This window comes from Bison bison, unplaced genomic scaffold, assembly GCF_000754665.1.
Source record: "Bison bison bison isolate TAMUID 2011002044 unplaced genomic scaffold, Bison_UMD1.0 scf7180017864389, whole genome shotgun sequence".
Lineage (NCBI taxonomy): Eukaryota > Metazoa > Chordata > Mammalia > Artiodactyla > Bovidae > Bison > Bison bison.
Genome location: NW_011494961.1, coordinates 7,997,804 through 8,023,267, shown reverse-complemented (window position 1 = coordinate 8,023,267; position 25,464 = coordinate 7,997,804). Strand labels below are relative to the sequence as shown.

General features: G+C 40.9%; 1 protein-coding gene and 1 long non-coding RNA gene across 2 annotated transcripts in view; one reads left to right on the top strand and one right to left on the bottom strand.

Moving 5' to 3' along the window:
• Positions 1-6,037: 6,037 nt before the first annotated feature.
• ETNPPL (ethanolamine-phosphate phospho-lyase) overlaps positions 6,038-25,464 on the bottom strand; it is a 19,885-nt gene continuing 458 nt past the window's right edge. Inside the window, exons 2-13 of the mRNA XM_010858553.1 lie at positions 22,817-22,935; positions 22,393-22,552; positions 20,037-20,111; positions 16,623-16,713; positions 15,462-15,578; positions 13,641-13,723; positions 12,611-12,836; positions 11,534-11,688; positions 10,833-10,922; positions 10,479-10,609; positions 8,850-8,917; positions 6,038-7,425 (exon numbers count right to left, since the gene is read on the bottom strand). Of these exons, the coding sequence (XP_010856855.1) occupies positions 7,303-7,425; positions 8,850-8,917; positions 10,479-10,609; positions 10,833-10,922; positions 11,534-11,688; positions 12,611-12,836; positions 13,641-13,723; positions 15,462-15,578; positions 16,623-16,713; positions 20,037-20,111; positions 22,393-22,552; positions 22,817-22,935 (1,438 nt within the window). The 3' untranslated portion in view covers positions 6,038-7,302. The remainder of the gene's footprint in view (positions 7,426-8,849; positions 8,918-10,478; positions 10,610-10,832; positions 10,923-11,533; positions 11,689-12,610; positions 12,837-13,640; positions 13,724-15,461; positions 15,579-16,622; positions 16,714-20,036; positions 20,112-22,392; positions 22,553-22,816; positions 22,936-25,464) is intronic.
• Positions 24,478-25,464, top strand: part of LOC105002087 — a 21,971-nt gene continuing 20,984 nt past the window's right edge. The window contains exon 1 of the long non-coding RNA XR_826915.1: positions 24,478-25,039. This is a non-coding gene — a long non-coding RNA (uncharacterized LOC105002087). The remainder of the gene's footprint in view (positions 25,040-25,464) is intronic.

Sequence of the window (25,464 nt, the reverse complement as noted above, 5' to 3'; positions counted from 1 at the left end):
CAGTTTTTTCAACCTCAGTCTTTGGGGGGAAGGAATTCACAGTTGCTCAGCATCTGGGTGGGATATGTGGGTATTTTCGAGTTGACACCTCGGAGCACACTTCATTGTTTCCTGCTTAAGAGTAGATGTGTGCCTAATATGTAGAATTTTTCAATTTTTTTGGTTTGTTTTTTATTTTTTTTTTCCTGACAGCACAAGAAAACAGTTTTAAAATGCTGTTTACATGTTCAGATACCTAAGTGAAGGATTATGCTTTTCTGTCTCCAAATAAAAGAAAATGTGTTAGCAGACTCACAAACAAATCTCTTCTACGCTTAAAAGAAGGATCCCCTTTGAATGGATGCTTGTGGGACCCCACCCAGACAGACTCATCAGCTTGGTGTACCCATCCCCCAACTCCTGAAAGTGAAAGTCACTCAGTCCTGTCTGATTCTCTGCGACCCCTTGGACTGTCGCCCGCCAGGCTCCTCTGTCAATGGAATTCTCCAAGTCAGGACACTGGAGTGGGTAGCTGTTTCCTTCTCCAGGGGATCTTCCAGACCCAGAGATCGAACCCAGGTCTCCTGCATTGCATGTGGATTTTTTACCTTCTGAGTCACCAGGGAAGCCCTATTTTTTCTTTCTTTAGGCTGCGCAGGCTCTAGAATGCATGGACTTCAGAAGCCCTGGGGTATGTGGGAATCTTAGTTTCCCTGATCAGGGATGGAACCTGTACACCCTGCAGTGGAAGGGCTGATTCTTAACCACTGGATCATCAGGGAAGCCCCTCCTCCGATTACTCTTAAGCAATGGTTGCTGATGGCTCAGGGCTCTCCTTTCTCTGGAGAACTACCCTCTGCCCAAGGGAGTTGGCTTTCTAGAGTTGTCTGGAAACTTTGTCCCCTCTTTGTCCTGCAGCCAATGACGGCCTGATATGGAAGCCCCAAGGAGCTTCTCAGTTCTGCCTTCTTAGCGCAGCAGGCAGCACATCAGTCTCATAATCTGTAGGTCCAGAGTTCGAACCCCAGAGGGTGCAGTTCTTTGGGGGCTTCCTTTGTAGCTCAGTTGGTAAAAAGTCTGCCTGCAATGCAGGAGACCAGGGTTCAAATCCTGGATCAGGAAGATCCTCTGGAGAAGGAAATGGCAACCCACTCCAGTATTCTTGCCTGGAGAATCCCATGAACAGAGGAGCCTAGTGGGATTGCAAACAGTCAGACATGACTGAAGAGACAGCACGCGCACACCCTTGCCTGAAGCAGGCTTAATTGCAGGTGGTCATCTGCATTCAGATCTGGTTGGGTTCCAACTAAGGATATCTTTGCTGCCTTCTTTCCAAGACCTCTTGCTTCCCCTTACTTCCTTAACCTACTACTCCTGAGAGCACCTCCAGTAATTCACTTGCACTAGAATCCCTGTCTCAGACAGGGTTCCTAGGGAACCCCACCTGGGATAACCTTCAACTAACAGAGAATGTATTAATGTGCTCTTGTTTCAGAATGAAGAACATGGGAAGACTAGTGAACTCTGTGATCCTGGGCCCTCTTCCACATTTTGTTTTCTTTGAAATGCATTCCTCAGGAGTGTGTGGTACCATGGCAGTGGAAAATGACTTTGTAAATCCGTGGATGATGGTTTAGGTAGAAGCATTTCAGGCAGGAGAGGAAAACTCATATCCAGAGTAACTGTCTCCTAGTAAAATAAGGCACTACCCCTTCCATGTTTGAAGCAGGATAATTTAAGCAACACGTCACCAGGCAGCTGGCTGACTCCCTGGGGAATGGGGCCATGTTGGAGGTTGTGTGTTGGCCTCTGCTGTTGGCGGACTGGGCACTCAGGAGTGGCTGCGGCCAGATTGACCTGGGTGAGCGAAAGGCTCTGTTGCTGAGTTTCCAAGTAACCTCCATCCCAGCCTCCAGGGCACTTTGTTTGTTGCCTCATTGGACGATCACAAGAGTGTTGAAGTGATTGAATCTGCCCATCACGGAAAAGCTGGTGTTTCTATAAAAGCAGTCTGTACAATTGAAATCCTTTAGAAAAGAGATATAAATAAAGGAGCAGTTCAAGGACTTTCGTGGCAGCTGAGTGATTAAGACTCAGAGCTTTCACTGCCGCGGGCTGGGGTTCAGTCCCCAGCTGGGAACTAAGATTCCACAAGCTGCATGGTGTAAGAAAAAAAAAAAAAAAAAACACACAACAAATTGTAAATCCCAAGATAGACATCATAGGTTAAGAATTTCAGGAATATCACAGAGCAATATTTTAAGAATAGTGAAGAATAAAAGCAAATAATTGAATATACAAAAGGAATGAGGGATTAGTGTTCTCTATCTTCTTTGTTTCTCCTTTTTAATTTGTATCCCACCAAGAAGAACATAAGCTATGTGTGATGTAGCAGGGCCAGTTAAAATCAGGGAGTCCTTAGGGTCTTCTGAAGGAGCAAGTGTTAGGGGCCTGTGGCTCTCTGAAAGTCATTTTTGCTTTCTAAAGCTGTACTTTCTGCTTCTACAGCCCCATTTCCACTTCAAGTTATATGTTATTGTTGCAATTTTCTTCTTCCCAGGGGAGGAAAATGCACCCTGGATTTTTACTTTCCTTATTGTAACTATTTCAGTTCAGAGATGATGTTGCTATCGGTATATAAAATAGTAAGGATGTAGAAGTCAGCGTTTGGTGGCCCATGTTTCATTATGTTTAGGTCAGCATTAACTAGTAGAAGTATTGTGTGTATTTGTTACTGGGTCACTTGAGTGGGTTTTCCTAATTAACATTTTGGTGTGTGTCACTGGCTGATAAACTGTTTTCCTTTTGCTCGCTAAAATTAATAGTTCAAAGCCAATTCATAAAAATAACTGGTTTTAGAACATTTCATTAATAGATTTAACCATCCATGGCATTGTTTACTTGTATGCCTCTGATCCCAACATTTAAAAATGATGTAGAGGAAAAAATCACTGGCCTGGGAGTCAGTGGTCTGTGTGGCAGTCCCGGCTTCAAAGACGTGGGCACCTGATCCAGCCACTCAACACCTGTGGTCTTCAGTTTATCCATCAGTCAAACTAGGAAGCCAAACCAAGGACCCACTCTAGAGGAGATACTAAAAGGATATTCTTCAAGAAAATAGGGAAAATAATTCGAAATGGAACGAAGAAATGGAGAACAATAAAAAGCATACATATTAAACAATACATATATATATATGCCTAAAATTACAGATTTAAAATTCAAAATAGTAACATCAGAGGGAGATAAATAAAATAAAAATATTCTAAAGTCTTTTCATTGATCGTGCCTGTGAGCTCAGTTGCTTCAGTTGGGTTCAACTCTTTGCAACTGCATCGACTGTAGCCAGCCAGGTTCCCCTATCCATGGGATTTTCCAGGCAAGAATACTGGAAAGAGTTACCATTTCCTCCTCCGGGCGATCTTCCTGACCCAGGGATGGAGCCTGTGTCTCCTGTGTCTCCTGCTTTGCAGGTGGATTCTTTACCACTGAGCCACTGGGGAAGCCCTTTGTGTTGATAAGGAAGAGGGTAAAAATCCCAGTCAATATTGCATATTGGTTTTTCTATATATGTTAATATATGCATTTATTTTTGGCTGAGATGAGCTGAGTCGAAGTTTTCTCTAGTTGTGGCAAGCAGGGGCTCCTCTTGCTTGCAGTGGCTTCTCTTGATGCAGAGCAGGACTCTGGGGCACACGGGCTTCAGTAATTGTGGAGCATGGGCTCATAGCTGCAGTTCCCAGGGTCTAGAGCACAGCCTCAACAGTTGTGGCTCATGGACTGTTGCTCCACTGCATGTGGGATCTTTCCTGACTAGGGATCGAACTCAGTATCTCCTGCATCGGCTCACAAATTCTTTACAACTGAGCCACCAGGGAAGTCCTGCACATTGGCTCTTAATGAGTATGGGTTTAGTTTGCTAGAATTTTGTTTAGGATTTTTGTGTATATACATATATACATACTATATATAGAATAGATTATCCTGTATGTAATCTATATGTATATACATACATATATAAAATAATGGATTATGACCAAATTGGGTTGATTTCAGTTTAGTTTCACATTTGAAAATTAATCTGTATACATCACCTATGTAATTTTTTGTTTTTTTGGCCAAAAATGTTTAACCTGAATTTAATCATGAGGAATATTATATAAATTCAAACTGAGACATTCTTCTAAATGTCTAACTGGTTGAAGCATTCTAGGTGAAAAGAGACTAAACAGAAGTGACAACTAAATGCTGTGAAGAATCTTTGATAGAATTCTAAATTTGGGGGACTTCCCTGATGGTCTAGTGGTAAAGTCTCTGCTTCCACCGCAGGTGGAGGGGATTTGATCCCTGGTTGGGGAACTAAGATCCCGCATCTGAGATGTGCTGTACATCTCAGCCAAAAAGAATTCTGAATTAAAAAAAAAAAAAGCTACAAAGGACACTATTGACATAATTAAAAATGTGAATATCAATTATATATTAAATATTATTATAAACTAATATTAAATGCCCCTAATGTAATAATTGATTTGTAGGAGAATGCCCTTGTTTTGGGGAAAGATAAAAGTGAAATATTCAGGGTAAATTGCCTTGATGCCAGCAATTAAATTCCCAATGGCCCAAATGGCTTAGTCAAAGCCAAAAAGTACATGCGTAGGCACACAGACAGGAAAGTAAGTGGAGCAAAATATGAACAACTGATGAATCCCAGTGAAGGCTACATGAAATATATGAAACTTTCCTGAAAGTTTAAAAGGTTTCAAAATAAAAACTTGGGGAAAATATATAGAAAAAATTAAAATATAACAACAACAATATAACAAAACAAATGGCTACAGATGTGAAGGAAATTAACAGTGAATGCCAAGTGATAATATAAGGTGGCTTAAGAAAATAGTTATCCTTCAATTAAAAAAAAAATTAATTTCAAAAAATACATAGTAAAAGTAATTCCTTAAAGAGAAGACTGGACTCTCTGATGAGCAGTTAGTAAGAAGAGATCATGCTGTAGAAAGAGAGGCAGCTGATCTGCTGGAAGCCTCAGTAAGACACGTTTGCTTGAAATGGTGGGAGATAAACCCTATGAAGCAGAGAAGGCAATGGCACCCCACTCCAGTACTTTTGCCTAGAAAATCCCATGGACGGAGGAACCTGGTAGGCTGCAGTCCATGGGGTCGCTAGAGTCGGACACGACTGAGCGACTTCACTTTCACTTTTCACTTTCCTGCATTGGAGAAGGAAATGGCAACCCACTCCAGTGTTCTTGCCTGGAGAATCCCAGGGACAGGGAAGCCTGGTGGGCTGCCGTCTCTGGGGTCGCACAGAGTCGGACACGACTGAAGTGACTTAGCAGCAGCAGTAAACCCTATGAAGAATCAGGGATCTATCACTTCAGTAAAGTGAATGATGGCCCCGTGCTTGGCACACTCGGCCAGGGAAGATCTTCCCAGTGCTAGAACTTTGAAAGGTGCACCTGGTCTTCAATGTCCCGTGGGGAAAAAAAAGCAAGCATATATGTGAAATCATGAGCACTGGGGAGTGGTTGCATGGCTGGTCAGGAGCCTGAAAGAATTAGAAAGTGTGTGGCAAAAGGAGGTGTTGGGAAGAGGCATATGAATGAATATATGGAATAAAAACCACAGGTTAAGATTTTCTGTGTCACATGTTCATGTCCACCAAAAAGCATCCACTAAAAGAAGAAGGCTGAACAACCAAATAGACAAAATGACTTGGCCGGTTGACATCAGACACTTGGACATTAGCCACCCCCACAATAGGCATAATGGCACATGAGCAGGGTGGCCAAGGTGGCAGAGACGGAAACAGTTTCTTTCAAGGAGACAAGTACTTTCTCAGCACACAAGGAGTGTTCCCAGGAGTACTGACCTGTGCTGTAAAAGGTCTAACGGTCTTGGAATTAACCTTGGTTTCATAGAAGCAAACCACAGAGACCTTCATGCTTTCTCCTCTCTACCTGGGAATCAATCTTGGTGCAATCCAGCTCAGACCCATAGTCAATTATACATTTAGGAGACGAAACTATTTTAACAACAAGACCTTGCATTTTCACAGCATTTTATTATGGTCAACTCATAAAGGAAGCTTTTTACATTTAATTTCCCCCCCAACATCTTTCTCAGCTATTATGAAACGGCCATAGCAAAATTATTTAACTCATCTTTATAGAACAAAAACCAATGCACAGGGAATTCCCTGGCGGTCCAGTGGTTAGCACGCTGTGTTTCCACTACCACACTACCAGGGCCCAAGTAGTGTTCAATTCCTGGTTGGGCAGTTAAGATCCCACAAGTCATGAGGCACAACCCCAAAACAAAGAACGCTTCCCCCCCAAAAAACCCAACATACAAAGCTTAATAACTGTTAGGAGGGCAATTGAGAAATAATGAGAAGTCAAGGCTAAAAGTCAAATTTCTTCCAGGTCAGTACTCATACAAGCCTCCAAGTCTCATGGCACTTGCACATTTAAGGAAGAGATTCTTGAAGATCTCTCTGTGTGTCAGGGTTGATAGGCTGGATGAGAAGGAGAAGAGGATTGCTTGCAAAGTTAATTTCTCATCTAGTAGCTAAGTGACTTACCAAGATGACAGTCTGATTTGCCAGAGCCGAGGTGAATGTGGTGCTCTGGCTACTGCTCCAGCTCCATGTTTAAGAGTGTTTCTGGGTCTACTCCTTGTCTGGCCTCTGCACCTGTGCCCTCATCCCCAGAGGATCACGATTAACCTAGTTCCCCAACAAGAGTCCAGATTATTCAATTCCTTCTTCACATTTGCTATGTGATTTTTCCCCAAATGGCTTTTGACTTTACCACCCAACTCTGTGATTCTCCGAGAAAGAACAGTACATACTTCTCTAGTCAAAAAAAAATTTTTTTTGGTTCTTATCATCTTTTATTTTATTATAGCCATAAATATTTATAAATTAAATCATTAAAGAATTCAATATTTTAAGGCACTAAGTCTCCAAAGTTCAGGAACCTACTGTACTTTACTCTGTGATGTCAAAGATTAAAACATCAGAAGTAAAACTGTCAACTTAATAAATATTTCATTTGAAGCTTAAATTGAGTAGAATAAAGGAAGTACTTGCAGAAATCTCAAGTAAGGAATTAATAGGCTAAATGCTGAACTAATAGTCTTGACATGGTTTGATTATCATTTGGATTAATCTTATGACTCACTGACTTTATACCTCTGAGTAAATGCAAACATTTCTTTCAGAGGGTACAACATAGCTTTAACAGAAGGGACTATCTGCACTCATCCTCTGTAACTCCGGACATTTATCTTGTAAAACGCTCATCTCTCACGTCCTGAGCCTCTTGCTGAGCAGTGAATCTGTGCACAATCCATTTCTCTTTTGGCTGGGATTTTCTCTGGATTCCAGGCTGCTGTCTCTGAGCAATTCTGACTGTGCTTCCTTGGGCATCTGTAAGACAAGCGTACAAATTCCAGAGGGCAGCCCACTGCTAACGCGCCCAGCCTCCAGCCTCCGAAGGGCTGACTCCACAGGAATGCGGCGTGTGGGAGAACACAAAAGCAGCACAGCACAGCACAGGAGTGCTGTGTTAGGGCGTTGTTCCTCGCTAACCCCGATTACTACCTTCCACAGACACCAGAAATGTAATAGCAACCTAAAATCTGGGAGTCCAAGCCAAACTCAGAAAGGCATGCTAACTTGGCCAGCTCCACAGTGGCATTTCTGGTGGGGGAACTCTTTTTTCAGAGTCCCTTTTCAATAAGCTCCTTTTCAATGCTTATAGGCTTCCTGGTGGTGCTAGTAGTAAAGAATCCACCTGCCAATGAAGGAGACGAAAGAGACACTGGTTCCATTTCTGGGTTGGTAAGATCCCCCGGAGGAGGGCATCGCAAGCCACTACAATATTCTTGCCAGAAGACGGACAGAAGAGCCTGGTGGGCTACAGTCCATGGGGTTGCAAAGAGTCAGACACAACTGAGGGTCTGAGCACTTTCCAAAACTTGCTAGGTTCAGACAGCCGTGATTCTGCCCCAGACTCTCTATGCGACTCTCACACAGCAGAGGGGAGCTGATCCCTAGCATTGGTTTGTGTTGCACCAAGAAACAGAAGCACCCTGTGAGCTGATCATTTGCCCTCATTCAAAGGGCCTCATGCTTTTCACTCAGGGAAAGGGCTTTTCTGACTACACTCGATGTGTAGGCGGACTCGAGGTACCGAGGGTTCCTTTATGCATCAGAGTCATAAACAAATAACAGATTATGCAACAGAGACTCTCAAGGTTTTGCCTTTCTGTTTCCTGACCTGGGGAGCCCTTTCTTACAGCCTGGGGAGCTTAGGGAGAGAATGGGGAAGCCCTCTGCTGGCAGCACATCAAATGCAGAAACTAGGCCACTCAGCGCCAGACAGTTCCCAGGCCCTGTTGCCAGTCGAAGTTTCTACTTTAATTCAATGGACATTCGAACTCTGGCATTTTGAAGTCACACCGCCGAAGCTTTTGTTGATTAAGAAGTGGGATGTGGGACTTCGAAGCAGTATCAAGCATCACTCAGAAAAACAGGAAGGAGCTCAGGACATTTGCTATCCTCTCTCTCTATATTTTGAAGGCCCTCTTTGCAAGCCTGAAGGTTATTATGATTATTTTCAGCATGGGAATGACCCTGTAAAAATGGTTGTTTGCTTTTATAGATGTCAAGTGGCATGACACTTGCCTTGGAATTTAATTGTGCACTCAGAATTGCAACAGTAAGCCAACTGTAGCAAAGGTGGGTTTGTTCTAAAAGTCACTGTACAATTTTAAAACATTTGCATTCCTTTTTATCAAATTTCTCCAATTTTAAACTTTTCCCTTAAATATTAAGCAAGTGACTCTTACCTTGGTTCTGCAAGGAGTATTCTTAGAGATCCCACTCTCAGTTTCAGCTCCAGTGGCTTCTTCTAAACCTTCATCAAGGTAGATAAGATGGAAAAAAAACATAAAACATAAACATAAGACATTTTTAAAAATCCTTAAGAAAAACAAAAAACCCATTTTGGTAACTACAGGGATACTCTTACTAGAGAAAAATAGAGAGGTCCACGTGTTTTAAAATCACTTCTCTTCAACTTTTTTGCAGCATTTCACCATTACATGTGACTCTCAGCCTGCATTGGCTCCGTCTCATTCACATTGTTAAAAGAATTGTCCAGACCCACTGCTAAAAATGTTCAGGCTCTGAGCTGAATTTTAAGTAATAGTGACATTTGTCCCAACATGTACTCTGATCCACCTGGCCTTCAAGGGACCAGAGGAAACAGGTGTGTGAGGACTGCTGGCCAGGTTTGGGCGTCTCTTAGTCCAAAGACAGTGACCGTATTACAAATAACTTGGGGCTGCCTCTCAACTTTCCAGTATTAATGATCTATTTTGTATACTGCACTGATTCCTGGCTTATCAGCCTTATCCCAACCCCAAGAGGCTGAGTGGGAGCAGAGAAGTAAAATCTTAAAAATATACCTAAAAGCTCCAACATTTGAAAGGGCTTTATGTTTTTCAGTATGGTTTTACATTGCTCCCTTACTTAGCTAATCTCAATTTATGAAAAATAAATTAACCTAATTATTTAATGTGTATGCTCGGTCACTCAATTGTGTCCAACTCTTTGTGACCCCATGGATGGTAGCCCACCAGGCTCCTCTGTCCATTGCGATTCTCCAGGCAAGTGATTGCCACTTCCTAATTCAGGGGATCTTCCCAACTTAGGGATCAAACCTGCATCTCTTGTGTCTCCTACATTGGCAGGTGAATTCTTAACCACTAGCACCACCTGGGGAGAAGACAATGGCACCCCACTCCAGTACTCTTGCCTGGAAAATCCCATGGATGGAGGAGCCTGGTGGGCTGCAGTCCTTGGGGTCGCTAGGAGTCGGACACTACTGAGCGACTTCACTTTCACTTTTCACTTTCATGCATTGGAGAAGGAAATGGCAACCCACTCCAGTGTTCTTGCCTGGAGAATCCCAGGGACGGGGGAGCCTGGTGGGCTGCCATCTATGGGGTCGCACAGAGTTGGACACGACTGAAGCGACTTAGCAGCAGCAGCAGCACCACCACCACTTGGGAAGCCCAACCTCATTATTTAACAGAGGTCAAAAAAGATTAATTCCTATGACAGGCTATAATTCTGAATGATGAACAAATCCTCAAAAATGAAATTGCAATAAGTGAAGCACAAAGTCAAATGAGTCAGGGAATAGCAAATAACTGTTAACCTATAGCCTATAAGTTTTATTAACAACATTTCAAGTATTTTCAGGGTATAAAGCTCAAAGACTGTTACACTGCAACATCTGTGGTTTGTGGTACAATGAAGACATGCAATTATTTTTTTAAAGTGAAAATAAATGATAATATAAATTTATACAGTCATTTCCACCCTCCTTCACTTCTACCATGGACAGCAAGATGCACTGTCGTGTATGACCAGGAGTGGGGGGCATCTTATTTAAAGATCTGTGGACAGACCTGTTAGAATACCATCAAGTTGTTCCACCATAAACTTGGCATCTTCCTCAGTGAAGCACATAGGTGGTTTTATTTTAAGGACGTTTCTGTGAGGTCCATCGGCACTGAGAAGCACTCGCTTTTCTTTCATCCTAATTAGTGCAGGAAATACATGTGAGTGCATACAAGCAATAACTAAGATGATTTCAGAATGATGTGAACAGACAGCAATTTAGTATATGCATGTAAGAAGTCACGTTTGTAATTGCAAGAGTCTTAAACTTTCCGTATTCAGGGAGAAGAGAGGAAGTAAAAATATTCAAGAGGGTGGACATCATTCAAGCTGAGATACCAAACAGGTGAGGGGTGGTTTACTTGTAGATGATGTGCTGAGCTTCTGCTGTGGCGGGGGTCCTTTGCTGATGGTCCTTCACTAAGTCAATCCCAATAAAAAGGCCAACGCCCCTGAGGGAGATAAAGAAAGGAAACTTGACATATACTCTATCAAGCACCACATTGTCACAAAAAATTAACACAGTTGTCAAACTCAAGTTTGATTTGAGGCTGAATATGAGTCTCTTTAAAGGTAGTTGTTACTAGTTCTAATTAATCCATGATACCAATCCAGTGTCCACAGGACTCCTTAGTTTCTGAAATTAGTTTTTGTAATCCAGTTTTTTTTTTCATCACATAATTGAAAAAAAAAAAAAAGGCTTAAAAACAATCTTAGACTATTTAGTTTCATATTACATCAATGATGGTAAATACATATATGAAAAACAGTGATGTTTCTTAGATGTCATTTAAATTATTTTTTCATAGATCATATAGAGTTACTTTAAGGTTCTTCTTTTCATCTTCTAGCTGTTGAAATTATCCTGGCTTAATTTTTTTTAAAAAAGTGTAAGTCAGGAAAGATATATACCCAAAAGTTGAAAGTGATATATCTGGGTACTGAATGAAAAACGTTTTTTCAGTGTTTTCTAGATTTGGTTTTGTGTAATTTATTTTAAATTTATAAGCTCACCAATATTCATTTGGACATACAAATAACTACAATTCCTTGATAAACATACCTGATGTCTCCTATCAAAGTATGTTTAGTCTTCTGCTTATTCAGTAAGTCAGTAAGATAATTCCCTACTCTTGTGGCATTTCCTTGAAGGTCTTCATTTTTTATTACATCCAGGACGGCCAAACCAACAGCAGAAGATACTGGATTTCCTCCATACTGCAGAAAAAAGATAAATGAGAAAACAGACTAGTTGAATTCATGCTGTTGCTTCATCTATGAGAAATCTGGCTCATATTTAAGCAAGTAAAGATATAATTTCAATAAAATTTTCCCTTGTGATATTAGTTTTTTAAGTTTAGAATATAGCATAATTCTATTCATTCAGGATTGAGAATATAATTCTAAATTATATATATGCTACATAACTGGTATGAAGGACTACTGGAGAATGTATAAGTTCATCCAAACCAAACACAGATATTGTGTTGGGAATTAAGGATTTCAGAGTGTGGTTTAGTTAGAAGGATGTGGATTGCAGCACTTGAATATCTGTGTGAAAAAAAAAAAAAAAAGCCAAAAAATGACATTTTCTCCAAATAATTTATGTTCCTAGATTTTGATTCTGAGTTTTAGCTGCAACAAGTCCTATTACACATATTGCACAAACTATAACAGTCTTTCCAAACTTGAGAATTTTACAACTTTTGGGGGCAAAATCAAGGAAATAAAATTTCCCAAAGATAGAAATTTAGTTACTATCTCCTATGACAGCCATATAATATTTATAGTACTGAATCATCTAAACACTTCAGATGTGTTTTGAGAATTTAAGTGTGATACAAAACAAAAAAAGATCATATCATCTGTTAATGAAATATCATAACCTCTAGAGTTTACCAGGGCATCCATCTATCACTGGAACAATCAATAGGAACATTTTAGAAAGGGGAAAGATACAATAAAAAATACAAGGAGGATTGTGCCAAACAGAATAAAATATGGTTAGATCAAAGTCTGGCTTCGGTTCTGGGGTCATTAGCTGGCAACAGTGAGATTTATTCTTTATTACATTGGAAAGAAATGTAAGAACACACAGAATTTTTCCCTCTTAGCATTAAAATGGGAGGTCAAAATTTACCGTGTTGAAATACTCCATCCCAGAGGCACTGAAGGCTTCTGCAATTTCTTTGGTTGTTACCACGCATGCCATTGGGTGCCCATTGCCCATTGGTTTTCCCATTGTGACTATGTCTGGAACGAAGTCTTCGCCAAACATTTGGAAACTCCAGAAATGTTTCCCGACTCGGCCAAAGCCTACTTGAACTTCATCAGCTATAAACACACCTCCTGCTCCACGGACATATCTGAAAAGCAAAAGGGCAGCATGATGCCTTCAGGTCACTGACAGCCCCCATATCCTCCCTTCAAGATTCGGATTATTGAGGACTTAAAAAGAATGGTGTTAACCTGAAGTCTGTAATCTTTGTTAAAAACATTTCAGTGCTCAAATCCCCAATGACATCTATGTGATGTCATTGACTTTGAAATATAATCACGTCATTTCCAGATAAGATATAGTTTATGTTGTTTGGGTTTGTGCTGCTTAAAGTAAGCTCTACTGCAGTATTTTAAGTGGCAAGAGAAAAAAGTGAACAAAAAGTAATGTTAGCAGAGTTAGTCTTCAACTTTTTACTAATCAGCAAAGCTTGGACACCAATCAATCAGAGAGGATGCCGGGTGGGTAAAGTGGGGCAGAGCCCACAAGGACCCCCCGGCTAGACTGTGTTCAAACCCTTTATTAGCTGGGATCTTGGAAGGTGAGGAGTTCCAGGAGTCCTGGGCGGCAGGCACTCCCAAGTGGCTATTTACCATCTAGTCCCTGGTGGCTCAGCAGTAAAGAACCTGCCTGCCAGTGCAGGAGACTTGAGTTCGATCCCTGGGTTGGGAAGATCCCCTAGAGAAGGAAATGACAACCCACTCCAGGATTCTTGACTGGGAAATCCCATGGACAGAGGAGCTTGGTGGGCTACAGTTGGTCGCAAAAAAGTTTGACATGACTCAGCTACTAGACAACAATGGGAAGTACTTCCATACTTCGCGAACAACCAGATGACCCTGCGGAACTGTCACAGTTCCTTCTGTTTGACCAAAGATGCCCAAGTACATACTCTGCCACTTTCTGGAAGTAGCCTGCTGGAGGAATTATTTGTCCGCCACAACTCTGCATGGATTCAGCAATAAAGGCAGCAATCTATACAAGAGAAGATGGGGTCAAAGTCCATTCGGTCCCCCTCCCGTACACCCTAAAAAAAAAAAGGACTTCTTATAGAGAGGGTGACTTAAACATGGTTGGGAATGGACCCCTGGCAAGAGGCAAATTGGCCATTTGATTAAAAAGAAAAGATGTTCATGCTGGAAAAACAAGTGATCTGAAGCATTAGTTTCTGAAATTTTAGGTTTCTTATGAAACTACCACTAGAAATGGTGGAAAAGGTGCCTTCCATCTCTCCATAATTAATTTAAATGCAGTGTTTGCAGTAGGATCAACTGAATAAGACGGATATCTTGATCAGTCTTTGATACGAGCCTCTACAAAATCACCCAGGTTGCAAACATATCACTGTAATGCCTATTTACTCAACTTGTTGAATTAGGACTGCCCGAGTCTGGACTTTTCACCAGGGAGGTGAGAAGGTGACCTGTGGTCACAGACCTTAGTTACTGGGCTCTCTTTCTGGTTCTTGCCCTGAACCAGGCTTACAACTTGACCAACATAGGCAATTCACCATAGACCTGCAGAGGAAATGGTCTAGAGGCTAAGAAAGGAGAATAAAAAAATCACTAAAATCAGAGGAAGCATGGAAATAGTATGAGATAAGAAGTCAAGCCATCAACTATACTTCAATTAAAAACAAACATACAAGGGAACCAAGGTTCTACTCTAGACTACCTCTTTTAAGATATGAAAAATGAATGGGTTAGGAAGAAAAAGAAGAAAATAGCTAAGAAAGGCAAATGACTCTCCAGTCATTAAGATAAAAATACTTGAACTGGAAAACACAAAGTCTTCATTTTTCTCTCAATTAATAAGTTTTTTAAATTGCCATATTGATGCCATAAATCAATTTAAAGGCAAAGCATATGTCAAATCACATTAAAACTTCATGTAAGTAACCCCTACGTGGGTTGAGAATTTAACATTAGGCTGAAGGTGGAAGATGGTAGAGTGAAGGGCTGAGAAAACAAAAGCTCTTCCTACTCGGTAGGATTTTGGTTTGTTTTAGAAGTGCAGACCCGGGGATGTCCCTGGCAGTCCAGTGGCTGGGACTTCACCTTCCAATACAGGGAGTGAGGGTTCTATCCCCAGGGAGGGAGCTAAGATTCCACATGCTTTTCAGCCAAACAAAACAAAATAAAACACTAAAACATGAAACAGAAGAAATATTGTAATAAATTCAATGAAGATTTTAAAAAAAAGTGCAGACACGGATTGGAAGAGCATTTTCCTGCTTGGTCTTACCAAGGCTCAGCACCTTCAGGAAAGCTGACCCAATCCTAGGGAAAACTAAGGCTCCCAGGGTCCAGGAGCCTGCATTGATCCTGAGGCCCTGGGGCTACCCTGCCTCTTCACCTTATGTTAGCCCCTCATGTTACTCTCATTTGGAATGTTCTGTCCATGGGCTATCACCTTTCTTAATTCTCTCCTCCTATCCCTTTGCACCAGAGTCTGCATCCCACTGGGAAGGTTAGAATCTGACCACCAGTTCTGAAACAGGTACAATAATTACATTTCCAGGATAAATAAAAATAGTCTTAGAGGCATGACTACAATAATGCATTTTTTGATAGATCAACTAAGTGAAAATGTAACCAGAGAAGAACAGAAAGGATTTGCCGTCTAATCCTTTTCCACCTCTCTAGTGTATCGTGATAATTTCAATCTATTTTATGAAAGATGTTAACGTGTTTCCAAAGCTGCAAATACAAACCTTCCTTCCGCTGTTATGAGCTTCGTCAATAATTTTCTTCACTTCATCTGCATAAGCACTGGCCGGGTCTGCATGGTCTTCTCTGTATTTTCCTCTGTAAGTATCTGGAGCTGGTGCCTGAAAACATCAAAAGATATAACAGTTTCTCATGATCTTTCTCCTGGACAAATGAGCTTTTAAGAAAGGGTATTTCCCCACAAGAGCATAATAGAAAGGTGACCTATGGATTTATGTGACTCGAGGTTCTTCTGCTCTTTTTCCTTAACATTTCTGAATTCAGTGACACTTGAAATCTTTGCATTGTGAACAGGAGCTTGGATTTACTTCTAGGCCCTTGGAAGTCAAAATTGCATCCCTGATCACATAAGGGGCAATTCAAACAACAAATGTGATTATGTTATTTGAAAATTTCAATGAATGGAAACTGTACTAACTGTTCTATGTAGAAAATAGGGACCTCCCTGGTGGTCCAGTGGTTAAGACTCTGAGCTTCCAAAGCAAGAGTGTGGGTTCGATCTCTGGTAGGTGAACTAAGATCCTATGTGCTGTCTGATGAGGCCAAGAAATATTTTTAAAAAAGAAGAAGAAAATAAACCAGCACTTACCAACTATATAGCAAATTGTAATCATTCAGAAATTCAGAGTGCTTTAGGAGTAATTTCAGATCTTAAAATTTTGAAAAAATGTATTCATGATTCTCTTAAAAATGTCCACTGATCCTTAATTAGGCCAAATGAGTTTTACTGCTTCAACAACTTGGTTTCTTTATTTTCTTTCATTTAATATTTATTTGACTTAATAAATTTACATAATAATTTAGCATAGAGTAATTTTAAGACAGTCATACACACCTGATGCAATTCTGAGTTTCAAATTGGCTTCAGTGATAGAAAAAGTAATTGAAGATCCAGGGGCAAGAAAAATAAAATAAGAGCTGTGAATAACAGCTGTCACTACCACTGTACTGATTTGTATGGTACTCATCAATGGATTTTAACCCACATCTTGTCATTAGCTCTCTGACTTTTAGCAAGTCATATAACAGCTCTGTATCTTGGTTTCCTTTTTTGTGGTTTCATTTCAATGCAAAGATTGGTCTGGATTATCACTGGGCACTCTTCCAGTAGTAACATTCTGATTCTTGAATTCCAAGATACTTACCACATGCACAAATTCTTTCTTGACATCTTTGCCCTTTTGAAATTTATATGGACTGATCTCAATTAAAGATGATAGGTGACCGTGGTAAGCGCTGAAACAAAAAGGAATGGTAACCAACATCATTCAAAGCAGGATGCTCTTCCAGGATGTGAAAAATAGTATTGTGTATCATCCAGGGAGAATCTCAACATTGGTGCCAGATTTAACTATATGGAATCCTATTTTTCATGGTAGGACTGGCCATTAATTTGTCCAGCTCTCCTGATTCAGGCAATAAAACACATAGAAAGCCAAGTATGTATCCTTGTAGGCAGTTTTTAGCCAGAAAAAAGCTTAATTTCTTTGGCTTGTATTAGCTCTGCTAAATTAGATTAAGTATAAAATATTATTTTCTCTAGTTTCATGAGAAATATCAGATGTATGTATTCTTTAAATGCATTTTATAGTTATATTCTAGTAAATTTTAACAAATTTATATCATAAAATGGGCTGTGTTTCTGTTTGGGATGGTTTCTAAAGGATGTCCAATAGCACATTTTGAACAAATGCAAATTGGTAAGGAATAGGCGGTTTTTTCAAAAAGAACTAAGGTTGAAAGGTGATCGAACTTAGTTCTTCCTAAGGTCGTGAAATTCCTTTCTTTCACTTAAAATCAGGTGGTTATTCTATTCCCCTGAATGTTTTTTTCTTCCAAGATATATATAATCAGGAGACTGGAAGTTATAAGGGCTTCCCAGGTGGTGATGGTGGTAAAGAATCTGCCTGTTCATGCAGGAGACATAAGAGACAGGGGTTTGATCCCTGGGTTGGGAAGATCCCCTGGAGGAGGAAATGGCATCCCACTCCAGTATTCTTGTCTGGAGAATCTCCATGGGGTTGCAAAGAGTCGGGCATGACTAAGTGTCTGAGCGCGTGCACACACACAGTAGATCAAATGTTGATATCTCTCTTTCTGTGCCAGCACATAACAGGCTCTGTCTCTCTCTGGAAATTATAAAAGGCCCATGAATAGATAAAGCAAAGAGGGAGTACTTCCTCTACCATAGATTAAAACATCCTACAAAGCGATAGCAATTAAATTAGTATGGTATTGGAATAAGAACAAAGTTATGACTGGGACAGAAGCAAGCTCAGCCATACGTAAATGGCAACACAATGGCCTCTAGGTGGAGTTAATTGAGGAGCAGTTACAGACAGTAGAAGAAAATGAAGAGCATCTTTGTGATCTGAGGGATGGTGATGGGTATGTATGGGGGAAAGATTTTAACAAAACTTAGAAAACCAAACCACAGGAAGAAAATGCAAACTCTTGGATTCAATCAAAATTTTTTTGGGTAGATGGATGTCATAGACAAAGTTAAAAGGCAGGTGATAGATTGGGAAAAAATATTTGTAATGTCTCAAATAAAAGAGGCTAACTTCCAAAATGGTCTGTGTGCATAAAGAATCACTTGGGAAACTTGGTTTCTGGACTCTGCCTCTAGAGACTCTCTTTAACTGGTCTGGGGCGGGGCCTGGGCACTGACTGGCACTATAAAAAGAACATTTCCCCAGGTATTTCTAAAACACAGTCCAGGCTGAGATCTTCTGATCCAGTCTATGCATGCAACCACAAAAACAAGGATGGGAATCCCAGTAGAAAAACTGGGTAAAGAATATAAGCAGATAATTCTCGAAAAAAAGTGGGTCAGTCGCTTAGTTGTGTCTGACTCTTTGCAACCCCATGGACTGTAGCCCGCCAGGCTCCTCTGTCCATTGGATTCTCCAGGCAAGAATACTGGAGTGGGTTACCATTTCTTTTTCCAAGAGATCGTCCCAATCCAGGGATCGAACCTGGCCTCTCTCATTGCAGGCAGATTCTTTACCATCTGAGCCACCAGTGAAGCTAATTCTCAGAAGGGGAGTCACAAATGTACAATAAGTATATGAAGAGATACTCAATCTCATAATTAGAAAATTGCAAATACAAACAACATTGATATTATTTTATACTTATTAGACCAGAAACTATTAAAGGAAAAAAAGGCACAATCCTCTCAGGCTTTGCCCAGGATATGGGGAAATGGAACATTTCATGCACTGGGTAGAGTGTTTCAACCACTCTGGAGACCGACCTGACAGTATTTAGTCAAATCAATAATGTTTACAGTATCCCTATGGCCTAGCAATCCTGTTTCTGGGTGCTTATTCCTAAGAGATCCTCAGAAAGGTCTATAAGGGCACATGTCTAAGGGTGCTTACTGCAGTGCTGCCTGTGGTAGCTGGGCATAGAGAGCAGTCAGTGTCCATTCTGCGATAGGCAGCATCATGCCTGCCCTCCCCAAAGATGCCCACGTTCTAATCCTCAGAACCTGAGAATATGTTACATGGCAAAGGGGACCTTGCAGATGTGATTAAGCATCATGAAATGGAGTGATAATCCTGCAGGGGCCAATGTTATTACAAGAGTCTTTATAAGTGAAAGAAGGTGGCAGGGGGATGGTGGTCAGAGACAGGGATGGAAGCAGGGGCTGGAGTGATGGCATGGCTGGCTCTGAAGGTGGATGAAGGGGCCCAAAGCCAAGCAAGGCAGGCAGCCTCTAGAAGCTGGAGGCAAGGCAACACATTTCCCCCTAGAGTCTCTAGGACTGCAGCCCTACTGCCACCTAACTTGCAGCCCAGTGAGGCCCATTTTGGACATCTGACCTCCAGAACTGTAAGAGAATAAATTCATGTTGCTTAAACCACTGTTTGTGATAATTTGCTGCAGTTACAATAGAGAATGACTACATCAACCAACACATAAAACAAGAGAAGCCTATGGGCAAGAAATGAGGTGCATGTTCAGTTCAACCCTGTGTGTGAGATTAGTGGGGTGGGCAGGCAGAAACAATTAAAAAAAAAATCTCAGTTAAGATAGAAGTTGTCAAATTGTAATGAATTTGGGACTTCTCTGGCAGTCCAGTGGGTAAGACTTCTGCTCCCAATGCAGGAAGTCTGGGTTTGATTTCTGGTGGGGGAACTAAGATCCTGCATGCTGTACAATGTAGCCAAAACCGCCCCCCCCTTTTTTTTTTAAACTTGGCTGCTTTAGTCATTAAAATTTGCTCTAAATTACTGTCTTTTAAATCAATTATATGGATAATCACATTGCAGTGGCTCAGTAAATAGTTAATGTGTGAAAGTAAATTCTAATTCATACAAAGCCCATGAGACCATGACCACAGGACCCAAAAGAGCCTCCAGGTGCTTGGAAAGAATTAAGTGTTCTCTAGGCCAGAGTTGGCCTTGAAATCTTAAACATAATAATAAAAAAAAAATCCTTGTGCCATCCAGCCTCCTCTGTACCTACTTCTGGTATTAGTGTAGATAGGATCAATGTGTTTTCATCTCGGAAGGACCTTTCTGCTGAGAAGTTTCGTATCCAAGACTTACTGGTCAAGAGTGATCACATCTTGGTGGCCTCTGAACTGCCGAGCCAGGCGTAAGGCTAAGTCATTGGCTTCCGATCTATTAAGATAGTAGAGAGAGAGGAGCAATGTGACATAAGCTCTTTAAAAATCCTTTGAAATGCTATTTTCAAAGTTGAGGATTTCAACTACACAGAACTGCATAAATAAATAAGTTGAGATCCTCTTTTCCCCCTCAATCTTGCCCAGCCAGCCATCTCACATCATCCTCCTAAGTTCCCCAGATGTCTTCAAAAAAGAATGAGACGCACGTGGAAACTCAGCACAAATTAAGGATATACTGCTTATTTCAAATTCTGGCCCCGTTCAGCCATATCATAGGTGACTAAGTTTGACGAGCCCAAGAAACCTATATTAAGTGTGATCTCAATGGGAGGAATCGGAGTCTAAGGTCCCACTAACCGGAGGGCCGCTGAACCGTGTTGTGCTGACCTAATACTTGATTAGTTTCTTATCTGGAAAATGAAGATCAGGGCTTCCCTGGTGGCTCAATGGTAAAGAATCCTCCTGCCGGTGCAGGAGACAGGGGTTCAACCCCTGGCCCAGGAAGATCCCACATGCTGCTGCTGCTGCTAAGTCGCTTCAGTCGTGTCCGACTCTGTGCGACCCCAGAGACAGCAGCCCACCAGACTTCCCCGTCCCTGGGATTCTCCAGGCAAGAACACTGGAGTGGGTTGCCATTTCCTTCTCCATCCCGCATGCTAAGGAGCAGCTAAGCCCATGGGCCACAACTACTGAGCCTACTTGTGGCAACTACTGAAGCCCGTGTACCTGGAGCTCATGCTATGCAACAAGAGAAGCCACCAGTGAGAAGCCCACATACCACAACTTGGAGAGCAGCCCTGCTCGCTTCAACTAGAGAAAACTCCAAGCTGCAACGAAGACCCAGCATTGCCAAAAATAAGTAGATCGATGGATAAACGAGACTTTAAAAAATGAAGATCGTAATCTTTCTATCTGCTGTAGAGAGTCTAGATATACTACTCAGACACAGGTGGAAAAGTAATCTTTTGTGGCATGTTTATTATGCACCAGGTATTATACTGTTTTACTTATACTGATTCTCATAACTACTCTTCAAGGCAAGTATTGTCATCTTTTTATGGGTGAAGGCTCAGAGAGGTTAAGTAACAAGGATAAGTTCTCACAGCTACGAAGAGGTAGAGCCAGTGTTGACTGAAGCCTGGTTAACTTCCAGAATGTTCTTTGTATGAATACTATTCCAGGCTCTGTTACCTCCAGTCTTTGGTGACAGTGCTCTTTAAGGCTAATCATTCTTTGACAGCATAGGATTCTTTGGAAGGGAAAGTCAAATACTACTACGCTATTTAATTCACTGAAGGCAAGAATGCTTTAAAACAACAAATTAGATCCTAACATGTCTTAATTCTTTACAAAGAAAAAAAAAAGAACAATTTTCTGGTTATAAATTGGGTTTTAGAATACCTCATTGAAAAGAGAAGTGTGGAAGCCCCCTGGCAGTCCGATGGTTAAGACTCCGAGTTTCTACTGGAGGGGGCTGGGTTCAATCCCTGGTGGGGAACTAAGATTCCACAAGCCTCAGGCATGGCCAGAAAGAAAAGGAATCACAGAATCTCTTTTAGTTTTAGTATATATGTACATATATATCATTTAAAAAATAAGAGTCTGTGTTGTATAGACAGCTTTCCTCCTAATAGGTAAGCTTTTCACCTGTCTATAAACATGTATTTTCAAAAACATACTTTTTTTTTTGCTGCACTTCCCGGCTTGTGGGATCTTAGTTCCCTGACCAGGAATCAAACCCAGGCTCTCTGAAGTGGAAGCTTGAAGTCCTAACCACCGGGCTGCCAGGGAGTTCCCCCCAAAACATACTTTTTAATGTCTGCATAATATTCAACAGAATGGGATACAATCATTTGAATTTACAGAATTTAAAAGTTGTAACACATCTATTCACTTGAATTTATTCCTTCCTCCTTTGTGTTTGTGCTGGGGAAATGTTTAGGGATCCCTACTGGTGCACCTTCCCCATCTATCACCAAAGAAGCATGGTAGTAAAAAGTCTTGAGTGACTCGCACATGTTAATCATGGGACTGCACTTACAGGCTACATCAAGAGCCTTGGAACACAATGTAAGGTATCTTATCTACAAGGAGCTGGTGGGCCCAAGTGAAAGAACCAGGACATCAGGTCCCCCATGCAGGGTCATTAGTAAGAGTCTCAGGCAACCTGTTTAGGTATTTCTACTCCACCAGCAATCAAAATAGAAAAGACGTGTGAGAGAGGAAACAAGGAGATTCATGGGAATGGGGATGGCTGGAAAAACCTTGAAACCTACCCTGAATTTGTAAAATAGCAAACAGAGAGTCTGTCCGGCAGGGTTGCTGAGAGGCGCTTGGCATACTCAACAATGTTGTCGTGGAGGAATCGAGAATTTGTATTTAGTAGTTCCATCTGTTTCTGGGCAGCTTTGACCACTTCTGGGTGGCAGTGTCCCACTAAAATTTAAAAGACAAAAGTCCTCAAAATGAGTTACAATTCGAAATGCCTGGGAAGTGAGGCAGATTCTGAAGCAAAAAAAAAGAAAAGTTGATCCTGTTCCTCTCCCAGATTTTGTTCTAGCTTTTCCCAGCCTAGGACTAAGGGCCCTGTTCAGCTGAGGAACTGCAGTCACTGCAAATCCTGGGACAAATATCAATGGTGCCAAGGCTGCCTTAATCCATAAATGTATCCTTCAAGGCACAACAAAGACAGCACATTACCATGGGCAACGTTGTTGATGCAATCCAAGTACTGGTCACCTTTCTCGTCAAACATGTACTGCCGCTGGGCTCGCACTATTTTGATGGGATCCGCAGCAAAGAAAACTTTGCATGAAGGCCTAGAAATAATGAAAGGAAACACTTTGGTCTGGTAGGACTGCTCAGTGTTTGCCCTTCTCGGTCAAGGTCACGATGGGTGGAAAATCACAATTACATAAAAGAAAGGGAAAACACAACCTAGGTGACTTTTTTTTTTTTTAATTTCATATTAGCCTGGAAACTTTTACCTTAACCCCCCATCCGTGACATTGCTCACATTTCTTATGCTTGTTATATTAAATTTGCCACGATCTGACAATACCTTTTAGAGGCCCATGGATCAACTCTGACAGCTCTAATTACACAAACCAAGAACTAATTTTCCTTTGGGAAATTTTGTTCAACTAGGAAAAAAAAATTTTTTTTTTGAGCCTTCCTATATATTAAGAACTGTAGCTATTACAAATATTATCTCATTTAATCCTTCCAACAATAATATAATAGGAGTTACCATCATTCTCACTTTTATAGGTGAGAAAACAGGCACAGAAAAATTAAGAAGCTTGGTTCAAGCCAATAAGAGAGAAAACCAGAATTTGGAAGCAGATTTTTGTCTTGATTGTAACTAGATTTACCACGGTGACCAAATTGAAATGTATGGAAATATTGAATCGCTATATTGTATAGTAGGAATTAACACAGTGTTGTAGGTGAATCATGCTTCAAAATAAACTCATAGAAAAAAGAGATTACACTTCTTGGGAAGAGCTGGGAGGCAGGGAAATCAGATGAGTATAGTCAAAAGGTGCAAACTCCCATTTATAAGGTAAATAAGTACTATGGATATAATTTATATGTACAACATGATAAGGGCGTCTTACCTTTTAACATGATTGATTATAACACTGCTGTATGTTTTATACGAAAGTTGTTAAGAAAGCAAATCCTAGGGGATTTTCTATTTCTTAAATTTTGTATTAATGGGATGATGGATGTTCACCAAACTTAACTGTGATAGTCATTTCATGATGTAAGTCAAATCGTTATGCTGTGAAACTCAAACTTAATACAGTGCCGTATGTCAATTACATACCAATAAAATTGGAAGAAAAAAAAGACTGTCTTATGCCATTGCCCAAAATAGAGCTTGCTTGTCATCTAATCTCTCCCTCAAACCTACTTGTAAAGAAATGAATAGCACTAAAAGCTACTACAAATAACTTAGTGTTAAATAGTGTGCAGGAGATTTTACAGATCATTTTCATGTCTTTTAATTGGTTCTTGTTCTGCAGCAAATGGATTTTCCATTCTTAAATAATACGATCCAATTATTATTCTAACCTTTTAATCCACTCTTTTGAGTCTAATAAAATGTCATCCCTATTTATGGTTACTTGGTGGCTGTCTGGAGTACAAGTTTTAGCAACATGAAAACATTACAAACATTTCTGATCTTGGCTCCATGGATGTTTAGAAACTAAAAAAAATATATTATTATTATTTATATTTATTTATTTATTTTATTTTGGTCATGCCATGAGGAAATGTGGGATCCTAGTTCCCCAACCAGGATTGAACCCAAGCTCCCTGCATTTGAAGCAAGGAGTCCTAATCACTGGACCACTAGAAAAGCTCCCAAAATATAGTTTTATTTTGGTGGCTTTGCATGCACAGAAAACATGTTCCCATGTGCACTAGAGTAGTTTAGAGGGTAAATAGTTACTTATTAAACTGATACACAACAGTTTAGAAAGTACTGTAATTATTGTGAATAAGTAATAAAATTTTTAAAATACCTAAAATTAAGTGTCATCAGCTAAAATGAAACTAATGAGAATTTCTTATTGGTTCAAATTCAATTGTTAGTTTATTAACTACAAGTTAAAATCCAGAAAAATTCTTCCTTATGAATGTGGGCTGAAAACTGTGGACTTGACCTTGCCTTTTTGTTAATGTACTTCCCACCTTGCCATTCAGACTTTCATAGAAGAGGAATTTAATGTGACAGAGATCACAAGGTAACTTGACACTCTTCTAGGACCAGAGCCCAGGTCTGACTTAAGTATGGGTCCTGTACGCTCACTCACCAAGTCGTTTATACTATTAATGTGAGCAAAACGAAAATAGACCCGAGAGAACCCTGCATCTTTACGTTGTAGTGCGGGCACATCTGGGGAGACCAAGGTGAGTAAGGGCATCTTACCCTTTAAAAAGTGTCCACGCTTCCCACCCCCACCCCCCACCTCCTGCCTCCACTGGCTAGATTAACCTTTTACTTCTTAACGAAGCGTGCAAGAAGGAAGAGTTCGCTTTCAGCAAAAGTTGTCAGAATTAGTTTTCATAGCCATCGTCAAAAATATTTCAGAGTTCATACTTATGGAAAACTTTCGAGTAGGTAAGCGTGGCGGAGAACTACCCTTCTCCCCTTCCAGAGCCCAGCCCTGGAACGGTGTTCTTCAGTGGCTATCAACCCTCATGGTCAATTCCCCCAGCCAGCCCGCAGCCCTCAGCCTCGCCGCGGGCTGCAGACCGCGGGGATCACCCGGGACCCGGCTGCAAGGGAGCCCCCCTGGGGCGCGGGCGGCGGCGCGTGCACGCAGGTGCGGCGG